At 36.7% G+C, this 24,230-nt stretch overlaps 2 protein-coding genes across 5 annotated transcripts; one reads left to right on the forward strand and one right to left on the reverse strand.

The window, feature by feature from the left end:
- Positions 1-1,882: 1,882 nt before the first annotated feature.
- On the forward strand, positions 1,883-3,403 carry LOC113044792 (uncharacterized). Its single transcript, XM_026204963.1, has 5 exons — positions 1,883-2,213; positions 2,318-2,362; positions 2,447-2,584; positions 2,680-2,720; positions 2,812-3,403. Exons 1-5 carry the CDS (start codon positions 1,895-1,897, stop codon positions 2,896-2,898), a joined length of 630 nt encoding a protein of 209 aa, XP_026060748.1. The 5' UTR covers positions 1,883-1,894; the 3' UTR covers positions 2,899-3,403.
- Positions 3,404-4,019: 616 nt separating this feature from the next.
- Positions 4,020-20,873, reverse strand: LOC113044468 (OX-2 membrane glycoprotein). 4 transcript variants are annotated; one of them, XM_026204493.1, is made up of 8 exons: positions 20,283-20,873; positions 19,071-19,134; positions 18,808-18,883; positions 17,779-18,111; positions 16,538-16,867; positions 14,160-14,441; positions 13,939-14,014; positions 4,020-4,391 (listed from the first exon to the last, which is right to left on the reverse strand). In XM_026204493.1, exons 2-7 carry the CDS (start codon positions 19,107-19,109, stop codon positions 13,956-13,958), a joined length of 1,119 nt encoding a protein of 372 aa, XP_026060278.1. In that variant the 5' UTR covers positions 19,110-19,134; positions 20,283-20,873; the 3' UTR covers positions 4,020-4,391; positions 13,939-13,955. The 4 variants fall into 4 exon arrangements, with proteins under 4 accessions (XP_026060278.1, XP_026060275.1, XP_026060274.1 ...); XM_026204490.1 differs by having other exon boundaries at positions 13,944-14,044; positions 20,283-20,872; XM_026204489.1 differs by having other exon boundaries at positions 13,939-14,044; positions 20,283-20,872.
- Between the last annotated feature and the right edge of the window lie 3,357 nt (positions 20,874-24,230).

Consider the following 24,230-nt stretch of genomic DNA (forward strand, 5'->3'; position numbering starts at 1 on the left):
TAAATATTAAACAGTTATGGTGTAAGATGGGCTTCTTGCAAGAGACAGGAAGTGGTAACACCTTAGGCTTCCTGTGGTTCTCTACATAAACGGGGCTCTGTATAAACGTAATTTACCCTTGACTTTGGTTTCACTAAAACCTTTGTTACTATACTATTTTTTACATTTTATCTGACAACAAAACATATTTAAGTCCTTACAAAATTACTTATTCTAGTTACTTTTTATAATTATAATAATAATAATAATAATAATTGATTACATTTATATAGCGCTTTTCTAGGCACTCAAAGCACTTACATTGTCAGGGGGGTATCTCCTCATCCACCACCATATTTTTAATGAAATAAAATTCAAACCAGCAATCACATCTAGGAGCACTTCACTGATTAATATAATAATCATAAAATGCTTTGCATTTTGTTGTGTTGTAGGGTTACAGAAATGTCTTTTTATTTATTAAATTAAATTAAATAGCAAGTTGCTAGGTGCTTTTTGGAAAGAAAAATTTTCTATATTGTAGGGAACCAAAGTTACCAAAATAGCAAAAAAAACTGCTAAATTGACAACTGTTTCTTGATCCTTTTTATTTTCAGTATTTGCATGAAGGTTCAGTGACCCTGGACAACATTCAGACAACCTGAAACCACTACAGACACACGAGATGAGGTTTGACACCGTCAATGACGAATGAAGACAAACTAAGAAGAACAACCCTCAGAAAACGGACACAGACACAAAGCCGAACAAATAAAAATAATTTGGTGAGAGACAACGCAGGTGAAAAGCACCTGATATTCAAGGATTTGAAGATGCAAGTCAAGAAGTACAAGAAAAGAGAAACAGAGATGGTAAGAGATTTCTTGGAAGAACTTGAACCTTCAATTTCACAAACATATGACATTGTCACTACTCTCATTTTTACATTAGATATTTAATATGCATTTTCTGATAAAAAAGACCTTCAACATTAAGCAACTTTGTCTTCCAGATTTTCCTGGCCACTATTGTGATATTGATGTGTGTCATTGCCAGCGGCACCACAGACGGTGAGTATTCAGACCTGCCCTATAGACTGACTGATGTCAGTCAGATATATATTCCTAAATGTGTATGATGGTATACTATGGTATATTTTTGAAATGTGATGCCACGGCATGTGTGCAATGCATATAGCAGATAATGTTTTATGAGATATATGGGTTTTATGAGTAGTACCTGACCTTAGAAAGGTTTTGCTGTTTGTCGTATTGAAGAAAAAAAATCACTGACATATAATAGTTTTATATAAAATCATTATATATTATTACATTTACTTATAATATACATCCTGGTAAATGTTTGCTTATTAATTTGAATAACAGAATGTTCATGTATGTTTTAGATACCTCTGTATACATACATTTGAATAATTATCTAATTCATCTTAAATCAAATTTATTTAGGTGAGTAACCATTGATTTTGTCCAAAAGCATAGAATAAGCAAAGGTAAAGCCTCAAACATTAATGTGCTGCATTACACTATTGGGTGTGATGCACGGTTACTAAGAAATGTTAAACCACCTCTATGAAAATAAAATAAAAAAAATCTAAAGAATTTATCATAGATGTATAGGGTGAGGTGTTGTACAAACACACAATCTTGAGATTTGTTCTTTATTTGTTCTATAAAGTTGTCCTATTGATGTTTATACCACTAAATATTATTTGTATTTTAAAAAACAAGTATCAAAAACCTTTTTTCAGGATTGTATGAAAATTCTGCTTATGGTCTCAAAAAGTTTAATTTAGTGGATGATTTCAGTGCAGCTATCTAAAACCTGACATATAAAAAATTTACTCTCTGCTATTTTTCTTGACCTATTTTTCTTCTTCATTCCTTTAGTGTCTGAGATGAATTGTTCTTCAGTGGTCAGAGTGCCACGAAAAACAGTGTTTCTAGCTCCTGTTATGAGCGTGTTGAAGATAAACTGTTCAGTAACTCTACGTGGATGTCAAAGGAAACCAAGAGTCTCATGGTGCAAACTCTATGGAGATGATTGTATAGTTGTAAATTATTCAAATTCCATCAGAACTGAGTGGAAGAACATCACAGAACAGGAAGGGATAGCTTTCCTGGTTTTCCTGAACATCTCAATAGAGGATACAGGTTTCTACAGATGTAAAGTAGGCGACGTGTCTATAGGCCATGCTATTAATGTGACTGTGACAGGTAAGACACATTATCATTAGAATTAATAATATTCACACTTTTTTGATTACAAATTGTGAAACATTACTGAATGTCTTCACTAAGACATTTTATTATGTTTTCAGCTGATAATATGAATGAAGAGTTTTCAATCACTCCCAATAACACAAGTAAGGACATGACCTTTACAACATGATATTATAGTCAAGTTTTTATGTATAATTTCTACATCTCTTTAATATTTTCTCCTAAAGTACCTACAACAGTACATGATCTAAATACACCTCCAAACGATGGTCTGCAGTGGTTTTGGTATTTTGTATCCATCTGCAGTGGAATAGTGGGGCTGGTCTTCATGATCATATCATTTCTTTATATCTTTAGACGCCGAGGTGAGTTATTTGAGTGTTTTATCTAAACATACCAGTTGCTTTTATAAATGATACTAGTTTTGTGTTTCCTTGCTTAATCCTGTAAAATATTTTAGGGAGAAAGTCTACAAGAAAATATATGGCAAATAAAAACCAGGTATGTTTTGTTTTAAATATGTCTGTGGAACTTTTTATTGTATCTGTTGAAGCTATTTATTTATTTATAAATGCTGTTTTCACTTCCACAGTACATGGAAACACAAAAAACTGACCTTCTTCCTCCCCATCTCTATCTGAACTCAGATGTGCTGACTTCTGTTGTATACAGTTTTTAAGAAACTATGCTCTCACAGAAAAAAAGGCACAGAGCTGTCACTGGGGTGATGCCCTAAGTTACAAAAGCTAAACTGTACATATTTGTTCTCTGTTAACCCTTATGGTGCATCTACTTCGGTACACATTAGTACTTTAAACATACATATGTACTAAACCTTTATAAAGGGTACGGCCCAAGAGACAGTTTTGTACGGTGTAGCTGTGCACTGGTGGAGAGCAGCATCAGAAGAACAGAATGCTATTTAATATGCTTCTGAATCATCAGTCGATGTGAAGAGATCTTTTTGTTCTGTCTGTTTCTTTGTTTGTTTTTTTTGGTCATTCAGTTATTAATGTGCAGTGTAAAGATTAAGTTACTGTAATGCTTTAGAAATCCATTCAGATTACTTTAGAAGTATTAATATGACCAACTGTGGAAAGCATTACTCCATAGTTGCTTCAGAAATATTGTTCCATTGTTTTTGTGAATTGCTGATTAATACATTTTTTTTAATAAATTCTTCATAAAACATCACAAAACATTATTTATACTACCCTGTTCTGTTTGTATATTTAATATATATATATATATATATATATATATATATATATATATATATATATATATATATATATATATATATCATACATTAGATGGGCAAAGCAATGAGTTCAAAAAGAGATATGTATAAAGATATGAAACTGATAAGGAATTATTAGTTATATATATTTTACTGTTTAATGTTTCATGAACTTTGCTGTAGACCATGGTAAATAATTATTATTATTATTATTATTAGAGTGGGTGGATGAAAACATATGGTGTAGACCTTTGACTAACCTTATTATCTTTTAACAACCGAAAATTAAATACAATATCTTATGTCTGACAATGTCACACAGTTTAAAATGAACAAAGTTCATCTTTACTTCATTATTTGAGAGACTTCTATAAAACACATAACACACAAAGAGGTGTGAAGGGGAATGGGAATATATAATTTCAGAATGACTAGGGTAGGCTAAATGTTTTTAACTATGAGTTCACCTCCATCTTGTGGAAAAATGTCTGTCATATTTTAATCACTTTAATTCAAACATGACGACAATAACTTAACACCAAAGAACATGTAGGTCTCACGTCTAAAAGAGTTCCCCTGATAAAACTCTGTTATTTTATTACACACATCAAAACATCAATAAAGCTATGACTTTTCTATGGTTACAGAATGGCAGAATTCAGATAATAAAAGTCTTCTTATATTTTGGTCACTTTAAAGAGCACGATTCAGTACAGCTGCACTAAGAAAAATGCCTAACTAAACTATACAGTCTATAATAAATAAGGCATTTAGTGTTGAAAGTGTTGTGATTACATTACTTGTTTTTATACTGTTACACTGAATATCAGTTATATTAGAAGACGTTGACTCGGATTCATCAGAAGGAACACTGTTGTTTGGTCAAGGTGAAAATCTGAACTATTGCAGCAGTTCCTTTCATTTCAGTCAGCCTGAAGAAAGAAAAGACAAGAAAAATAAATGTTTCAATATCCTGTAATTAGACAGCAAAAGCGTTTTATAACAACAATAAGTGTTCAATATAATCCTCCAGCTAATGTTTTATTTCATGTTCTCCATCTTGAGTTGATACAGGGCTGAGTCGAGTGATGAACAATGTTTCTTTATTATTCCAGTTGAGGCTTTTTTCACACGAGACTGCATCAATATTGAAACGGAGTTAAAAATAAATTACTTTTACAGCTTAAAACTACTGCTGCCTGCAACCTTTACTCCAACTAATACACTCGTATAGGTCGTTTGTCCAAATCCCTGAAATACGACCCATCATAGCGTATGCACCTCTATCGGCAAAAGGTCATTTTCATATTAATGTTTTATGTTGATATGTAATCACACTACACTACTGCATAAACATGGGCAAGTCTATTTATAGAGTATTTTTGTGGTCCGTTATACAATTAAAATATTTTGTTAAATGATATTTATTTTTCAAAATGTTACAGGGGTTAAAATTAAACTAGTAAATTCTGGAATAAAAAAGTTAGAACAAATAGTTGAGCTCAAATGATTGAGCGAGAGGTTAATGCCACACACAGAGAGAAAGCAGTGTTTTGACAAACACCACAGAGCCACAATGTTTCCACTGTTCACAAAACTCAATGTACTAACACCTCTGCAAAACACACTGGGTTAAAAAATATTTAAAACACTTAAAATAGATTCCAATGGTGAAAAAAAAAATGTTTCAAAGCAGGTGTATAGAGACATTATTGCCTTAATGTCCTTGGGAAGCAAGTGAAAGATAATGGAAGCAAAGAAAAGTTCAGTAAAGATGTTTATGTGAAGAGGGAGAATAATCTTGGGAAGAACCAGGCTCAACTGAAGGAGCTCATCCTCTTCTAAAAATACAGGCAAATGAGTCACTCAACACTTAAGGAACAGCAATACAGTTTTGGGTCAAATGGAATGTTACATTAATGTGGTTTTATTAACAAAGTTCGGGAGAAGCACGATCAGATAATCATCCAATTTGACACAGGTGCATCTCGTTTAGCTAATCATCTTAAATAGCACGCAAGCGTATATATATGCAGTCTTCCTACCTCCTGTCCCACGACAGTTTTTCGGCATAGACCGTTTGTCAGCATTCGGTTCGCTCTGTCAGCATTCGGTTCGCTCTGTCAGCATTCGGTTCGCTCTGTCAGCATTCGGTTCGCTCTGTCAGCATTCGGTTCGCTCTGTCCGTCATCTTATCACAGGCCCAATCTTCCTTCCGACGACGATATCTATCCGCCGAACACCAACAAGCGTCATCGCGTCAGCTGCTCTTCTCGCCAAGCCACACGTTGCGGCCAAAAGCTCGTGCAAATCCTTGAGCTCACCTCACTCGACAACACGATTTTCTCGCCAGGACCGGGCTCTCTCATAATGCTGGATCGCTGCCGTGCTCCAGTTCTCCCCGCAGTAAACCTCTCTCGCTTTTTCAGCCGTGGCGCAGTTCGATGCTGCCTCCACTAGCGGCGAAGACCGTGCGTTATTGTAGTGGCATGTCGTTCGTGAAAGAATCGCTTTTTTCGAATAAATCTTCTAGGCAAACGAATCGTTCTCAGTTTACACTCATTCATGAAGAATTTTTCAGTTGTCATCCACAATGAGCGAGTTTCACATGAGTCTCAGAGATCGAGAGCTCTCATTCGTGAACGAAAGGACTAAACCGGTATACATGTCGAGCTGATTAAACGGATACATGTCGTTCATAAACGCAATGAACTGGTACATATCTTATCTTAACAAAAAATTGATGAGAGTAAACCGGGTCAGTTAGCCATTTAGCATGTCAATCTTGCAAAATGTAAAGCACAGTTATAGGTACTGTGCACATATGCTTGTTTACATATTTAGCATACAAAAGATAAATTCCACGTTTAATCCCCGATTTATGAACGTGAATATATAGATCAATATATGAACCGTCTGACCAAACAATTAAAATGCTAATCATGCAAGAAAACCTCGTGATTTGCTCATCTGAACAATTTAAATAGACGTTATATATAGAATGCGCTTATGAAGACGCCAAAATTTGTTAAACGGCGTTATGACTTAACTCAAAGCAAAGGCTTTTTGCAGAGTTGTCATCCACACCGAAATGTCTAAAGACATTACACTTAGCTACTTTACTGTGCATGTTTAAACCTCACTGAGATGATACAGACATAAGTTTCATGCAATTATTCCGACAGGATCAATTATTTAGGGACATATTTCACCATTTACTGGCATGATTATTCAGAATTTTTCAAAAAACGCAACTGCCTCGTGTTTGGCTGCAGAACAACAAGTGTGAGTACATTTTCTATCGTCTTTTTAGGACTGTTATATGAAAAGCATGCAAAGTAAATGTCTTTAGAAACGGCTTGAATTTGAATATCACATTACTGCAATTAACGTTACTGCTATAGACATGTCTATTGGTACAATGGTTTATAAAACTAAACATGCTACATCGTTTCAAAGCCTCTATTTTCACAGTCCATACTACAACAGGAAAACAGCATCCCAAATTGATCTGCTCTGGAGGCTGTTTAAAAGGGCCCGAAGGCCAAAACGAGAGGAAAAGATGCTTTTCCAACAGGACTGTATTAATTCAGACAAGGTTTGAGCAATTGTCAAATCAGCCAACAACTAAAGCAGCCAAAGCAAGCATGAAGCTACTTTTACTTGCAACACGGGCCTGCACATCTCAGTATTTCCATCCTGTTACTTCTGCTAGCAGTGCAGGCTACACAGGTTCTTCAAGACATTACACACCCCAGCCCCTTCCCACGACCCACAGCAGCTGAAGCAAACGTGAGGCCGCCTCCATTCGTAAACGCGCCCTCAACTCTTCCGCTCCCTCATGCTACTAACCATTTTTCTGTTCAGTGGCCTCCAGCTCCAGATTTGCCAGAAGACAGAGGGTACCAAGACCTATTAGTGGTCAGGCCGATTATTTTATTTATTTATATATATATATATATCTCGAACCCTCTTCAGCCAACCCCTCTAACGCCAGCTCATCCCCTTTCACTAAAACTCCTAATCTACCATAGCTAACTCTCCTAACATGCCCTATCTGTCTGTAACGGTCAATCCTCACTTCAGCCATCCTTCCGCAGGAGCTTTCTCTGTATCTCCCCACCGCCGCAGCATTGTCCGCTCCTGCAGGAGCCTTCTCTATATCTCCCCACCGCCGCAGTATTGTCCGCTCCTGCAGGAGCCTTTTCTGTTTTGTCCTCACTGCCGCAGCAGTCTCCGCTCCCGCAGGAGCCTCTACCTATATTTCACCACTGCCGCAGCAGTGTCTGCTCCCGCAGGAGCCTCTACCTATATTTCACCACTGCCATAGCAGTGTCTGCCCCCGCAGGAGCCCTTTCCATCCTTCCCTACTGCCGCAATTCTCGCTGCCGCAAGAGCCTCAAAAACAAAAAAAAAATAAATAAATATATATATATTTTTATGTCCATTCTCCAATTCAACCTCATCAGGCTCTCTTTTGTCCAACTCCGGAACGCCCAATCTAAATTCACGACGGACCCTCCTTTCATCAACGACTCTGGTTTAAAAATATTAGTAATAAAGTATTCTTCAAAAAAAAAAAAAAAAAAAAAAAACCATAGATTAATCGAGTAATAAAATGTGTTTTTGCTTAATTATACTGATGTGCGCATGCAAAGTAAATATGATGGGTAGGATAAAATGTCAGGACCCCGGACTTTCATTTAGTCGGGTTGACGTACCTTTTCAGTTCTGTGTATGTGATGTGACGCTAGTTTTACTTAAATCAAATGGTCAAATGCTCATGAACTGACTGTCAGAGCAGTTCTGGAGATGTTGTTCATGTGTTCAAGTCCTTATTTAGTGAGACAGCAGATGCAGAAATTACTGTGAGCGTAACGCGCGCTTCAGTGTGTGTGTGATAAAGAAAGTCGCGCTCCTGCTCCATTCATTAACAGAGACACACAGAACATGCAGGATTTACATTTAAATACTGTTCCGGCTTAATATTTAGAGATATTAATTCGTGAATTGGATGTAAGTGCAATGACCTATTTTGATTAATTCATTAAAAAAATAAATAAAAAAATAAATAAATAAATAAATAAATAATAATAATTGGCAAAGTTCCGTGCCATTCCGCGTTCAACTGTAAATTCCGTTTTTTGTGACTGGATTCCGCGATCCCCTCCACGTTTTCTGCATCGTGGAAATTGTAGGGCCCTAGTTGTGGTATGCCAGCTCTGTCTTGCAATGGACACATGCCACAACGTTCTCTTTACGTCCTCAAATCAAAACACTGCTGACTCCTTGCAGTACGTGATTTTCGGACGCAGCGCTTGTCTCCTTCCGGCAAAAAAAAAAAAAAATGCTTTGTCACATTTAAAAAAAAAAAAAATCATTGCGAAAGAACCTGACGTGAGATTTAGAATAAATTAAAAGAGGCTTCGAAGCAAAGGAATTTGCCTACATCATTTTTTGTAATCGCGTTACTCGAGGAATCGTTTCGGCCCTAAACCTAAGCAGCTCAAAAGGGGCCTCTCACATAATCCGATAGATGCCCTCGGTTGTTGTTCATCAGACATTTAAAAAAAAAAAAAAAAAAAAAAAAAATATTCCTCCTTAAATCATGTTGTGTACTTGAATAATAGAAGCCTCTCAGTTATCGTTTCTTCGGCCAAAGTAAGGGCCCTCCAGCCATCGTTACAATCTCCTTGCCTATTTCAACATCGGACAGGGCTCTCCCTTCCGGTGCAGCTGGGCAGTGGCTCCCTTCGGTCGCAGTGTGAGCCTTTCATCTGTCATTGAGTTGCGCTGCGCGCTCAGCGGCAGACGGGGTTATCCCTCCCGGTGCAGCAGAGCCACAGGCCCCCTTCGGTCGTTGTGACAGCCCTCCATCCGATGCATCAAATTAAGCCTCGTATACAGTTGCAAGGGGGACTCTCCCTTCCGGTGCAGCAGAGCCTAGCTCCCTTCGGACGCAGCGAGAGTCCCTCCATCAGTCGCGTTTTCTTGCCTACTCCGTATCGGACGGGGCTCCCCTACCGGTGCAGCAGACCCACGGCTCCCTTCGGTCGCAGGGTGAACCCCCCCATCTGAGTTATGTTGCATGCTCAAGGGCAGACAGGGTTCTCCTTCCCGGGGGAATAGAGCTGCTGGCTCCCTTCGGTCGCAGCAGGAGCCCTCCATCCGATGCATCAAACCGTGCCTCGAATCTTCTTGCCTATTCTGCATCTGATGGGGCTCTCCCTTCCGGTGCAGCAGACCCACGGCTCCCTTCGGTCGCAGGGTGAACCCCCCCCATCTGAGTTATGTTGCATGCTCAAGGGCAGACAGGGTTCTCCTTCCCGGGGGAATAGAGCTGCTGGCTCCCTTCGGTCGCAGTGAGAGCCCTCCATCAGACGCATCAAGCCATGCCTCGCATCGCAAGGGGGACTCGCCTTTCCGGTGCAGCAGAGCCGCAGCTCCCTTCGGACGCAGCAAAAGTCCCTCCAACAGTCGTATTCCAGTTAGCGTCAATTAGGGCTCTCCCCTCCGGGGCAGCACTCCTGCTGCAGAGTTGCGAACCCCCTACGGAGGCTGGGAGAACCCTCAGAGGCAAAAAACCGTGCCTCCATAAACCCGCAATGGGGGACTCCCCCTTCCGGTGCAGCAGAGCCGCAGCTCCCTTCGGATGCAGCGGGAGTCCCTCCAACAGTCGCGTCTCTTTGCCTTCTCAGCATCGGACTAGGGCTCCTCTTCCGGTGCAGCAGACCCACAGCTCCCTTCGGTTGCAGTGTGAACCCCCCATCTGAGTTATGTTGCATGCTCAACGATGGCTAGGGATCTCCCTCCCGATGGGGTACAGCCGCTGGCTCCCTTCGGTTGCATTAGGAGCCCTTCATCCGACGCGCCAAACCGCGGCTCGAATCTCATTGCCTATTCAGCATCTGACGGGGCTCTCCCTTCTGGTGCAGCAGACCCACGGCTCCCTTCGGTCGCAGTGTGAACCCCCCGTCCGAGTTATGTTGCATACTCTATGGCGGCCAGGGATCTCCCTCCCGATGGGATACAGTCACTGGCTCCCTTCAGTCGCAGTGAGAGCCCTCCATCAGATGCAACAAACCGCGCCTCGTACTCAGCCGCAAGAGGGACTCTCCCTTCCGGTGCAGCAGAGCCGCAGCTCCCTTCGGAGGCAGCAAGAGTCCCTCATTTCTTGATATCCGGCATCGTGCTCCTCCCATAAGCGGCACGGAGGGCTCGCTGGTAAGACGTTGCGAGCCGCAGCTCTCGTCGAACACTGCACGGGCTCTCCCGGTCGCTCTGCATTTTCTTCCCAACACGCATATTTTGGGGGGCAACTAAATTTTAGCTCTCTGGCTGCTGTCCTATGTCTTTAAGCTTCTTTTGGGGAGTTATTTGGGTTCGGGCTATGCTCCGGGCCCGGACCCCTCCCCCAGGACAGCACGCCAAAATATGCCTACTATTTGCCTTCAGATTAGATGTAAGGGTGAACTCGTGAAATGTGGTTTTATTAACAAAGTTCGGGAGAAGCACGATCAGATAATCATCCAATTTGACACAGGTGCATCTCGTTTAGCTAATCATCTTAAATAGCACGCAAGCGTATATATATATATCCAGTCTTCCTACCTCCTGTCCCACGACAGTTTTTCGGCAACCCTCCTCCACCCCAACTCCTCACTTCTAATCTATTTATCCCAAATTAGGGATAGGGGGAGTTATTTGGGTTTGGGCTATGCTCCGGGCCCGGACCCCTCCCCCAGGACAGCACGCCAAAATATGCCTACTATTTGCCTTCAGATTAGATGTAAGGGTGAACTCGTGAAATTTCTAAAGGGCCAAGTGACTTTCTCCAGTCCTCTTATTGTTAATGATTCATCAGAGCTTGTTATTGAAAAGAAAAAGGTTTTCTTTATTATCTTTATAATCTAAAAAAAATTACAAATAAAATAAAAATAAATAGCTCTGTAGACATCACTGCCATTCCATTCTGGTATTTAACATCCACTTTTCATAATTTAATCAAGCTGATGAATAAATTATGTCCCTTCCATTTATTTCCTGTTTCATTCATAAATCATTTCCATCATTGGAGTAAAATAGTTGCAATGGCAAATTATATTGATTAAATTTATATTGATTGTATTTTTGTTCATCATCACACTTCATTGTTTCCTTGAAGAAGCATTTTAAATATTAAACAGTTATGGTGTAAGATGGGCTTCTTGCAAGATACAGGAAGTGGTAACACCTTAGGCTTCCTGTGGTTCTCTACATAAACGGGGCTCTGTATAAACGTAATTTACCCTTGACTTTGGTTTCACTAAAACCTTTGTTACTATACTATTTTTTACATTTTATCTGACAACAAAACATATTTAAGTCCTTACAAAATTACTTATTCTAGTTACTTTTTATAATTATAATAATAATAATAATAATTATTGATTACATTTATATAGCGCTTTTCTAGGCACTCAAAGCACTTACATTGTCAGGGGGGTATCTCCTCATCCACCACCATATTTTTAATGAAATAAAATTCAAACCAGCAATCACATCTAGGAGCACTTCACTGATTATAAGTCATGAGTTTAGTTCAGTAAGGAGCTATAAGAGAATAACTTAATGAACACAACCTGAACAGAATGATTTGACTTCCTGCATGATGGGTCTGAAGCCCTTTTTAGCTGCATTGTTTTTGATGTAAAACTAATATGATTTTTTTTTTTCTTTTTCTTTAGGCCGTCTCAGGTGGCCTGCAGATTCTATGAGAGGAACGTTGAAGAGAATGAAGCAGGAAGGAAGACTTGGATAAAGAAGAGAAATTAGTGAGTCATTCTGGCATCTCTCTCTTTCTATTTCTGGCTATACATTTCTCCAGTAGCTGCTTTCATCATCTCCTCTGTAAAATGCATCTGGGCTATTTATTAACAAAAGTGCAGTCTTTAACTTAAGTAAGTTTAACTTACATATCTAAATTACATCTTAAAATCTAAAATGTAAAAAGTATTGACATATTATATTATATTATATTATATTATATTATATTATATTATATTATATTATATTATATTATATTATACTAATTTTTATATTCAATTTTATATTATTGTACTATTTACCTGTGTAAATGTTACACGACATGTAACATATATGGCAATATCATTTTCATACATACTTAAATTCACTGGGTAGATATAATTTAGTTTATAACATATATAAAATCCCCATAGTAGATTTGTATATGTACAAATGTTAATAATGTCTATATTATGATTGTTTTGGCATCATGCTACAACCACGTTTTATTTTATATATGTAACTTCATTAAAACAACATATTAAACATCTGTATTTTATGTTTTTGTAATACATTTATTATGTCTTTCATATTTACACATACATAAACAGTAACACTTTAGTATAGGGACCAGTTCGCACTATTAACTAGTTGCATGTTATTAACATATTGGCTGTTTATTAGTACTTATAAAGCACATATTCTACACAACCATATTTTACATTCCTAATGCCTAAACTTAACAACTACTGTATGTTACTAAATATTAATAAGCAGAAGATTAGGAGGCAAAAGTCGTAGTTAATTGTTTGTTAATAGTGAGAATTGTACCTTAAAATAAAGTGTGAACACATAAACCTACATAACTATAAGGACTAGATGTCAATATATAAAACTGTTAAAATTTCTTATAATCTTCAAATATGTTTTGAAGTCATAATACAGCATATTTCTGTAACACTTTATTTTAGGGTCTCTTAACTATTAGTTAAGCAACTATTATTATATGCTTATTAGCATGCATATTACTAGAAAATCAGCCATTTATTAGTAATAATTAAGCACATATTAAACCCTAAGTCTACATGACCTTATTCTACATCCCTAATCCTACCCAATACCTAAACTTAACAACTACCTTACTAAATATTAATTTAATTTAATAAGCACCAAATTAGGAATTTATTGAGGGAAAAGTCATCGTTAATAGTGAATAAGAAATCCCTATTCTAAAGTGTTACCCATATTTCATTTGTGGAAATCTAATGTACATACACACATATTACATTTGTGTATGGGTCAGATATATTAACATGGTGGACTGAAATACTTCTTTCCCTCAAAAATAAAAGAAAAGCTTGATTTTAATTTCACCACGCTAATGTGTAACTTGTTGCTTCACCCCGTCAAACATTAGTTTATCCAAAGTAAACTAATTCTTCTTCCTGTGCTTATTCTTGCACACAAACGTCTACATTCTTGTATGTGTACACCCTTATATTTAAAAAATAAAAGCATGTATCCAACAGACTTTATTTTAACATTTATATAAGCATTATTTAATAACTAATTTGTAAATTACTATAAAAATTGTGCATGCCCCAATTTTCTGCATTTCACACACTGAAACATTCAGCACTGAAAAATTCAGCATTAAATAAATGTGAGACATGATATTAAAGTGGACCTACTGACCATATCAGCAGGTGAAGTTAGCACCTCTTCAGACAGATACACAGACATATGAGCAGCACAAGCACCACACAGCTGGCTGAAATGAGAATGACATGGATGTTCCTGGCTGCAATAATAAAACACACACATATTAACTATATAAATCAAATATTCTCAACAGTCTACAAACAAAACCAGAACATAAGAGGACAAAAACATTGAGTTGAGTAAGTTTCACTCACATTTATTCAGAGACACATAGATGGCAGACTCAAGGCCTTGGTGACGAACTTCACACTTCACAAGTTCATCGTCCAGTAGCTCAGTCTGCATTTCAATGGAACTGACCACCATGGTGGTGCCGTCCCCTAGCTGATACATTGATGTAACGGCAGGGCCCAGAGTTTGATTATGACCCTCCACATTCCAGGAGATCTCTGCTGCAGGACGTGATACGGCTGAGCAGTTCGCCTCGACAATGCCCTGCGATACGATGATGTAACTGGCCTCAGGTTTGGGTAGGACTAGGAAAATGACAGAAAGTTCCTTATGTCATTTTTTTTAAGTGCAAATATTTGTAAATATGGCTAAATCAGTTAAGCGTTTAATTTGAATTAATTTCATGATATGACATGAATATGTACATATTAGACACTTAATTACATTAATCACTTATCAGTGTATTTTCTGGAAATCTGCCCCAAATAACTAAATCACACAGAAACAAGGAATTTTTTGAAAGGTGGTTTTAATAGTATTGTTTAAAAGTAGTACTTAAAGCTGAAAAATAATAATTTTGCGTATGTGGGACTTGTTAGTTTAGGGAGTAGGGACCAATTCTCACTATTACTAGTTGCTTATTATTATGCATATTTCTAGCATATTGACTGTTTGTCAGTACTTATAAAGCACATAATAATGCCTTATTCTGCATTACCACATTTAAGATCCCTTACTCACCATACCTAAACTTAATAACCTTACTAACTATTGTTAAGTTGCAAATTAGTAGTTTACTGAGGCAAAATGTGCAGGTAATAGTTAATAAAAGAACTGGGCCTTAAAATAAGGTGTAGACATTTTTATTATTATTATTATTATTATTTCAGCTAGTTGATAAAACTTTTTTATTATTGGTTTAACTTGGTGTACTAAAATAACTGAAACAAACTGAAGAAATTTATAAAAAAAATATATAGACATTAAAAAAATAAAATGAAAAAAAAACATGTAAAATATTGTTTTACAAAAACTTTAAAATAAAAAGAATACTGCATAACTTAAGAAAGCTAAATCTAAATATTAATAAATACTAAATCTCAATGATACTAAAATATCACTTTGTCCTACTGACAAATGAAACCCATATCTATCTTTAATTTGTTTGTGTTACATATCAAAGTGCATTCCTTATTTTGCAGATGCATTCAAATCTTTATTATCTGCTAATTCCATCAGCAATTGCAGTAAATTAACACATTCCATTTACAGTCATAATTTTAACATTTTGATTACTTTTTAAATCTTTAGACTTAAAATCCATAGAGATGGTTGCTGAGATAATGTTTAGCTGGGAACCTTCACAACAGTCTAAAGTGTGCCAAATATGTGAACTTTGTATATGTCCATTAAAACTACTGTACTGGTCATGCTGAACTTTTCTTTGTTGTATTATAAGTGCTAGAAGAAAACAGAAGGCACTTGTGTTGTTATGCTGATTACAAGCCGTCAGACGCTGGTCATGTCTGCGGCAGACTCCATCAAAGAGGGACACTGTGACATAAGTCAGATAAAAGAGAAAGAGACAAACTATGACCAGACGAGGGGAGAGTGAGGCTCTGTCCACTTCTGTGGCTGTGTGAGGTTTTTGGTGACAACAGCCAGACTGTTTGGGAAATATCAACAGAGGGAAAGCAAACACAGTGGAGCTCTGTTCTAGAGGAACAGAGACACAGTAATCACACTGGCCTTCTCCCCAATCTTTCATAAAGTCACAGCCAAGCATGATAACCAGTGTCAGCTTTCACTGATTGTGTGCTTCCTCCCCAAAATGAACTAACTATTCCTTTAATTGTATTTATTTAAGTTTTTTTTTTCTGCATTTTTACCTTTTAATGAGAGCATTTACACTGTAGGCAAAAACTGAACGGCACACAGACAAACACTTTCTCTCTCTTTCTCACTCTCTCTGCATCTCTCAGTTTATTACAAATACACCCGGAAGAGAGGAAAGGGGGCTGTTAAATACCCAAACCATGCTAATGGAAAAAGCACATTGATTTTCCATTTGTTTTCTATTCTACACACGTGTGAAATGTTCCAAACCCACACGTGTGAGATCTGATGCGTGCACGTGTCAAGATTTCTGTACCTTTAAGCTGTCACAGCTTAATTCTGTAGCAGTGCTATTTACTGTAGTAACATCCATGTGGGTATTATAAAACATCAAGGTTCACTTTAATTCAGCAATTAGAAACATATATTAGAAGAGGTACATTCAAGCTTTTTAAGTCCCTACACTTTTTTTTTTTTTTTACTAATCAAGAAACAAAAATCTTGAATTTTAAAGCAAATAAACATGTCTATAAGCACTGTCATTACCCATAAACTAAGCACTCACCGTAAACTGACAGACAACCTGTCGCACTCTTAATGCCATCTGGATACGTGTGGAACTCGCAGGTGTAACAGCCCTCGTCCTCTGTCTGAGCCCGGTGTATGGAGAGCTTGGTTTGACCAAATGATGGACTTAGTGTGATCCGATCCTTGAAAGGGGTTTCGATGATGGGTCTGTCATTCTTCACATAAGAAGCAACAGTGGCGGTGTCCCCTTGCTCAGCTGTTTTTTTCCATAAAACCTGCCGGACTCGCTTACTGAGAATGTACTTGCACAAAAGAGCAACAGGCTGTCCACTCACAACTGTTTTATTGCCCATCATTTCCACCATTGCTGAAAGGAATACAAAAAGAAAAGTGAAGAGATTTTACATGCTCTTTAACTATTAAGTTGGATGGTTCACCCACAAATTTAAATCATGTAATTTTCCACCATACTTCACTCTTTAAATAAAGGTGCTTCACGTTGCCATAGAAGAACCTGTGTTGTTTAAATGGTTCTATAAAGAACCTTTAACATTTGAAGATCCTTTCTGTTTCACAAAAGGTTCTTTGTGGCGAAATAAGGTTCTTCAGATTATAAAAAGGTTTCTTTTATGGCATTGCTGTGAAGAACCTTTTAAGCACCGTTATTTTTAAAGAGTGTGAGTGACCACTGATTTGCTATTTTATGGGGGGGAAAAGACGACTGATTTCTCAAAAATATCTTATTCATGTTCCACAGAAGAAAGCAACTCATTCAGGTTCAGAAAGACTTAAAGGTGAGTAAATGATAACAGAATTTTCACTTTTGGATGAACTTTGCCTTTAAGACTATGTTCAGGTAGATATTCAGAAAATGTGTGACACTAGAAATAAGCATAAGTTTCTGAACTTTTCAGAAACCCAATGGCAGCTTTTATCTGATGTAGTTTTGTGGTTTTCGTGATAGTTTGTTGTCAGTTTTTTAAGTAAAAGAGGCTAGGCAGAAAAGTGGTTCTCACCACTTCCTGTCGGGGCACTATTTATAACTAATTGTCATTGTTTTGTGAGCACAATGCGATAACCACCAATAACAGCCATTCATCATGAAACCATCATAGTGCAGGTCTAGAAAATAGCATTTCCTATGACACACTTTTGCAGTTCCCTTGATGAGTAATAGTTCCTTCTAAATTCCTATTTTCAAATCATCAGTGGGGAAAAATATCAAGAGCACAGAAACAGTTTTAGATTGAAAGTTTGAAAGTGAATCTCAAACCTCACCCATCAGTGAAAGACACGTCCTTCCTCTCTGCTGGCCGGTTGGGTACACATCAAACAGACAGTGGTAGCAGCCCTCGTTGGCTGGTGTGACTCTTCTGATGGTGATGACGCTGGTGTGAGCTTGCGGACCTGCGGTTTGCTGTGAAAGCTCGACTCCATCCACTTGGGTGACGTGGCCATACTCATCGGGCTGATAGTGTAGTATAGTTTTATTTGTCATGTCTAACCACAGCACTTGTTTTAAAGTCTCTCCTGTCTCCAAGGTAATATTGCAGGCCAGCATGAAGGGATGTCCAGTCATCGCCTGCAGATGAGACGGAGCAAGGACCTTACCTAGGACATATCGACCAAAAAGAGTATTTTTAAAATGGTATCCTTTTGTAAATATTAGAAAATATTCAACAACGATATGAAAGAGCACATGAGTCAATAGTTTTAAGTCATTTTTTTATTCATACCTATTAATTTGTTCAAAAATACATTTAAAATGCAATGAATGTACCCACCTCTTCAATGATGAGCATTTATTATTTTATTTTTTTTGTCAAAACTTAAATTTGTTATTTTTATAGGGGCATAAAGAATAAAATGGTACAGCTTTCCTGTATAAAAAACGAAGATAAAAAGCATTTTTTTTCCACCACCAAAAAAAGCCTTCTTTAATCTTTTTTATTTTTTATTTTGTGGCGAATTCTTAGATGTAAACTTAGTTTTGTAAAGAAAAACTAAGTTAATTCAAGAATGGTGGATTTTCACATTTTATATCTCACAGTTTTAATTTGTTTTTCTCAAATAAATATGTTAATACATTAAAGGTTACACCACTCACTTTAATCTCTTCTTGAAAATGGAATAAAGGTGGATCAAAACCATATAAATCCAACACAAAGAAAACATTTCTAAGAACCATCTGCTACATGTGTTTAAGGATTTATCCTTTTATTTTATCATGGTCATTATATGTCATTGACCCACATTCTGTTCTAGATCTTAGATACTGTAATGCTCAGAAAGAAAACAAGCAGGCACCTTGAAGTCGAGAGAGCAACATCAGTGTCAGCCAGACTTGCAGAGATATTGCAGAAATAGATCCACACATCTTGACCTGCAAGATCATTCTGTTAATTTCGCCAGAAAAATAAGTGCATTAAAGCAGACTCAAGTTTCACAACGCTATAGTTCATTACAATGAGTAACCTAAGCAGTACTAGTAACCCTAATTGCTGCTACACTGTGTGAAATGTCTAAAAAATATACGGCACTAACAAAGCCTGAGAATTCAAGTTACTTACAGCCACAGATTTGTATAAAGCAGACAGTCCACACGACATCAGTTCAGCTCTTCAACAGACATTGCTTTGTAATAAATAAAAAATAATAATAATAAAACATTTTATTAAACATATTAATAAAATTTGATAAATTCAAATGCCCAACAAAAAAAGTTTTTGTTCTGGTGTGCTGAAGAGACATTTTCTTTTTGGTAGCATACAGTCCAGATTCATATCAGACTTCAAGGAAAATATTTGTCCTACATGTCTGGTCTGTGTTGCAATTTGAGGATTCAAAGCACTATTTATGGCATTCTCAGTGGTAACAGTGCAATTCAGCATGTTTGGATTGTTTGGAAATGTGATTGTTATTTGCCAGGTGTATTTATGGCATGAAAAGCCAAATCTCCAAGCACCTGCATCCTGTCAAGGTTTATAACCTTTCTGGCACGTTAACAACAGTTTAGGTACCATCAAACACCCACTGTATTGTCTAGACTAACATTAACTTGAGGAAATAGCTTCCCTTGCCCTTTACACAAACTATATGATTAAAATCACTTGTGGCTTAACTCTGCCAGTAAATCCACAGAAAGAGTGGTTCTAGCAGATGATTTTAGGGCCACATGGCAAATACTTCCAGGCAGCCACACACCCCTTCTGACCTCAAAAGATCATGGTTGGGCCTTTTTTTTTTTTTTTTTAGTTGTTGTTGCTGTAGTTGTCTACAATCCCCCAACCCCCAGTACATTTCATAATAACATTCATTAATCATGTTTAATGTGCTTAACAGTTCTGGGGTTTAGTGTTTTAGGCATGTTACAAAATGTATAAATAAACGTTTTATATAATGTGTAATGATTTGAATAACAGTCTATAAATCATGATCTATTAAACGATATAATAAGTATATTTGTTAATCAACAATCTAGCTTTAAGACTAATCTTCTGAATATAAAATAAAAGTAAAATATAAAAGTCTTCATAAAATATTTGGACACTTTCACTCAAGGTTAAAGTTTTATAACTTCTTAGAATATAAAGAGGGAAAGAACACTCAAAGGTCCATAACTACAGTCATTTTAAGTATGAATAGACAGAATGCATAGATAAACGTGGAAAACCTGTTTATTTCTGAAACTAAAGAAGATAATTTAAAACTTTAGCCCCTGGTTTGGTTTTCCCTTTATTAAGAAACTAGTATTAATACAATATTCAGAATAAGCGACTGACCTTGCAATGCATGGTTCATCCGTAGCTATTATAGAAACACATGCGCTGGCAGATCCAGTGGCTCGGCGTTATTCTGGCATGTGTGAAATTCGGGATACGAATGGAAGTGGAAGTGAGGAAGTTGGGCATGCAGCAGTCGTGGGAAGCATAGTAATCAGTGCTTAGAAAGACCCAGGGACGCTTAGCGCATGGAAGCGTGCAATTACTAGACCGAGTAAACAGCGACATCTGGTGGTGTAAAGCCTTTTCTGGCAAATATCTACAATACAGCTCCTTTTTTGGTAAAATGCCTGCCTGACCCAATTACAAAATAAATATTATTTGAATAAATATGCTTTGGTTATGTTTGGAAACATAAAAGGATAAAAATAAAATTAGCCATGCTATATGAGAGACTGGGAGATGTTGTTGTATTTTGATAATGTCATGCTGATTTTTGAATTGTCTGTCCTGCCTGGGGGTTATGTTTAAAGCTGGAAAGGCAATACTACAAAACACTGAGTCTTTTTAATTATAGGCTAAACTATAAACATTAAATAAATAAAATATATTTATGATTAAACTTTTGACAATAGGCTACTGTAGCTTTGCAGGTAGGTTTCTTGAAGTGTCTTGGAGACATTGCCACAGTTCTTCTGGATTGAGTCTGTCTCAGTCTGTTCTGTTTCTTCATGTTATTCCAGACAGACTGGATGATGGTGAGATCAGATCTCTGTGTGGAGCACTGGCTGCTGTTAGAAAAATCTCACTGGATTAGTACAATTAATGCCAAAAATAATGTTTGGAAATGTAAACTGATATATATATATATATATATATATATATATATATATATACACTGTTAAAAAATTACTGTAAATTTTACAGTAAAATACTGGCAGCAGGGTTGCCCAGCCAGGTACTGTAAATTTTACAGTAGTCGTACTGTAATTTAATTTACAGATTTTTCCTGTATTCTCAATTACAGTAAAATTCTGTAAATTAAATTACAGTAAGACTACTGTAAAATTTACAGTAACTGGCTGGCAACCCTGCTGCCAGTATTTTACTGTAAAATTTACAGTAATTTTTTTATATTTTGTATACTGCATTTTTACAAAAAAATATATTATATACTGCATTTTTAATACATTGTATATGGCATTTAACAATTATTTAAATAGCAAATGCACACTTTCAAGTAGTTTACTGTGCAAAGCAATTCTTTGAAAAAAAGCATATGTGTATTTGCTATATTTAAAGTATGTAAAATGATAGCATACAATATATTTTCCCTATTGCTGACTTAACTTTAACTGCATAAAGTGTTATAATGCATAACTTAATTCACCAAAAAAATATAAAAAAATAACATTTTTTAAATCTAAAAAAAACAGGTCAAAATGTTATATATCACTTTCAAATTTACATAAAAAAATGACATAAAAAGTATATTATTTTGAACTCATTTTTATTTATTTTAAAATTATTTCATTTTTTTTTAAATGGATATGAAATTTTGGCATGATTTCTTTTTTATTACTTGGAACATAATGGCCATCATGGACCTTGACACAAAGAAATATTCAAACTGCGTTATAACCGAAACATGACCAACATGGTCATATTAAAACAGTTCACCCAAAAGTGAAAATTCTGTCATTTCTCACCCTCATGTCATTCCACACCCTTAAAACCTTTGTTCATCTTCACAACACACATTAAGATATTTTTTATAAAACCTGATGGCCCAGTGATGCCTACATTGCTAGCAAGATCATTTCCCTTTCCAATGCCCAGAAAGGTACTAAAAACATATTTAAAACAGTTTATGTGACTACAGTGGTTCAACCTTAGTGTAATGAAGCAATGAAAATACTTTTTGTGTGCCAAAAAACTAAATAATGACTATTCAACAGTATCTCGTGATGGATGACACTGCTTCATGAAGCTTCAAAGCTTTATTAATTTTTTATTAAGTTTGATACACGTTCTGAGCAAATGATTTGAAACAAAAGATTCGTAAAGCTTCTAAGCTTCATGAAGCAGTGTTTTGAGATCGCCCATCACTAGATATAGTTGAATAAAATCGTTGTTTTGGGAGATGGGGGTGGGGGGGGGGGGGCTGGGGTTGGCAAAAAAAGTATTTTCGTCGCTTTATAATATTTAGGTTGAACAACTGTAGTCACATGAATTGTTTTAAATGTTTTAGAGGCTTTCTGGGCATTGAAAAAAAGAAATGATCTTGCTAGAAATGCACGCTTCACTGAGCCACATCTTATTATGTGTTGTGAGGATGAACGAAGATCTTACGGGTGTGAAACGACATAAGTAATTATTGACTTAATTTTCATTTTTGGGTGAACTAATCCTTTAAAAACCACAAAGACATTTTCAGATAGCTATCATCATTAAGGAAGAGACCAATATTGCCAAACAAGTCATACAAAAAAAAGTGATGCATGACTGACCGGAAGGAGCCGCGCACTTGCAGAAGTCATACAAACTTTCCATCAAACAGATAAAAATCAACCAAATAACAATTATGCTCCAGATGAAGTTCCATCCCAGGATTCAAAGTGTGACTAGAAATATTGAAAAGAGTAAAGAGGACAATACATTAGATATATTACAAAACATAATAATACTTTCAGAAACAAATAGGGGGAGGACAGATACAGTCAGAGACAGATACAGGGATGAGAGGTACAGTCAGAGAGAGACAGAGGGATGAGAGGTACAGTCAAAGGCAGATAGAGAACAATAAAAGGAAGACGCAATCTTGGTGTGTGTGTATCCTTACATTTCAGAAATTCCATTGGAATTTGCACAGAAGAGTGGCAACATGTGGGTTGACTGCCACACATTTTCTTCTGTATCACTTGTCCTGTTTTTATTTCGATGGCACTTTTCCCTTGGCTTTGGGTCCTCTCTCTGGATTTATGCCCACAAAGCACCTAAAGGGTCATGAAACAGACAATATGTAATTAAGAGCGGTTTTAGGACCTCCAAGAAAGTTGGAGATGTCCACTAATAATAAAAAAAAAACATATTTAACTCAATAGCTTGCTGGTGTTAAATAGGGAGACAAATATATTCTCTTCTCGAGTTAAGACACATTGTTTTAAAGGCATCAACAGAAATAACACTGATAACATAACATTATTAAAAGGAATGTTCTGATATAACTTATCTATAAAATGCTGGTTCTGAAGTTGTTAGAATTCAACCATTACCTTTGAATGAACTCCAAGGTACACACTGCTTCCTCCTGATACTCAAGATTAAACTAGTAATAAGCAGCAAACAGAGTGGCAAGGCCGGACAGGAAACTGTGCCCTCACACACCACCTCGCCTTCAATACTCAGCATCCAGTGCCCACTTGTCAAAGTGTCTCCTAAAACAATCAATATCACAATAGTAATTAATACCTATACCATTTTTTTTTATTTTTTTTTGTATTTCAGATTTTTACATTTACATTACATACTATATTTAGTAGGGGTGGGATAAAAATGTGATTCTTAAATGTATCGCAATGCATAAGCAGACGATTCTGAACTGATTCACAAATGTCAAAAATAAATTTTCTAAACGTTAATTAATGTAATGTTGACGGAAAGTAAAAGGCGGATCTCTGAAACGCGGAAGTGCATGCCCAGACAGTCTGTGACATGCACATATTTCTTTTACTGTCTATGGTGTGTATCCACTGGCGCAGAGCAAGCGTTTTGAGACCTATAACGTTACTTGAGCGTTTTCAGTCCATTTAATGGAAGTTGAGCTTCCATAGTTGCATATGGTTTGTGGTGGATCGATTATGCAGCAAAATGCCTCCTAATGTGAAACAGACTGCAAGCACTTTGTTTTTTTCTTCCTGAACCTTCTGGTTGTTCGTTCATTTGAAATGACTCGAAAAAAGATTCGTTCATTTTGCTGAACGAGACTCAAAAGTCCGATTCGGTAAA

Source organism: Carassius auratus, chromosome 26, assembly GCF_003368295.1.
Source record: "Carassius auratus strain Wakin chromosome 26, ASM336829v1, whole genome shotgun sequence".
NCBI lineage: Eukaryota > Metazoa > Chordata > Actinopteri > Cypriniformes > Cyprinidae > Carassius > Carassius auratus.

Coding starts and splice junctions, on each gene's coding strand:
- LOC113044468 (XM_026204490.1), bottom strand. CDS start 19,109: ATGTCGTGTGGACTGTCTGCTTTATACAAATCTGTGGCT. Junction 18,112..18,807: donor GTTGCTCTCTCGACTTCAAG/GTGCCTGCTTGT, acceptor GATATGTCCTAG/GTAAGGTCCTTGCTCCGTCT. Junction 14,442..16,537: donor AGGTTGTCTGTCAGTTTACG/GTGAGTGCTTAG, acceptor TCATTTTCCTAG/TCCTACCCAAACCTGAGGCC.
- LOC113044792 (XM_026204963.1), top strand. CDS start 1,895: ATGAATTGTTCTTCAGTGGTCAGAGTGCCACGAAAAACAGTGTTTCTA. Junction 2,585..2,679: donor TTATATCTTTAGACGCCGAG/GTGAGTTATTTG, acceptor AAAATATTTTAG/GGAGAAAGTCTACAAGAAAA. Junction 2,721..2,811: donor ATATGGCAAATAAAAACCAG/GTATGTTTTGTT, acceptor TCACTTCCACAG/TACATGGAAACACAAAAAAC.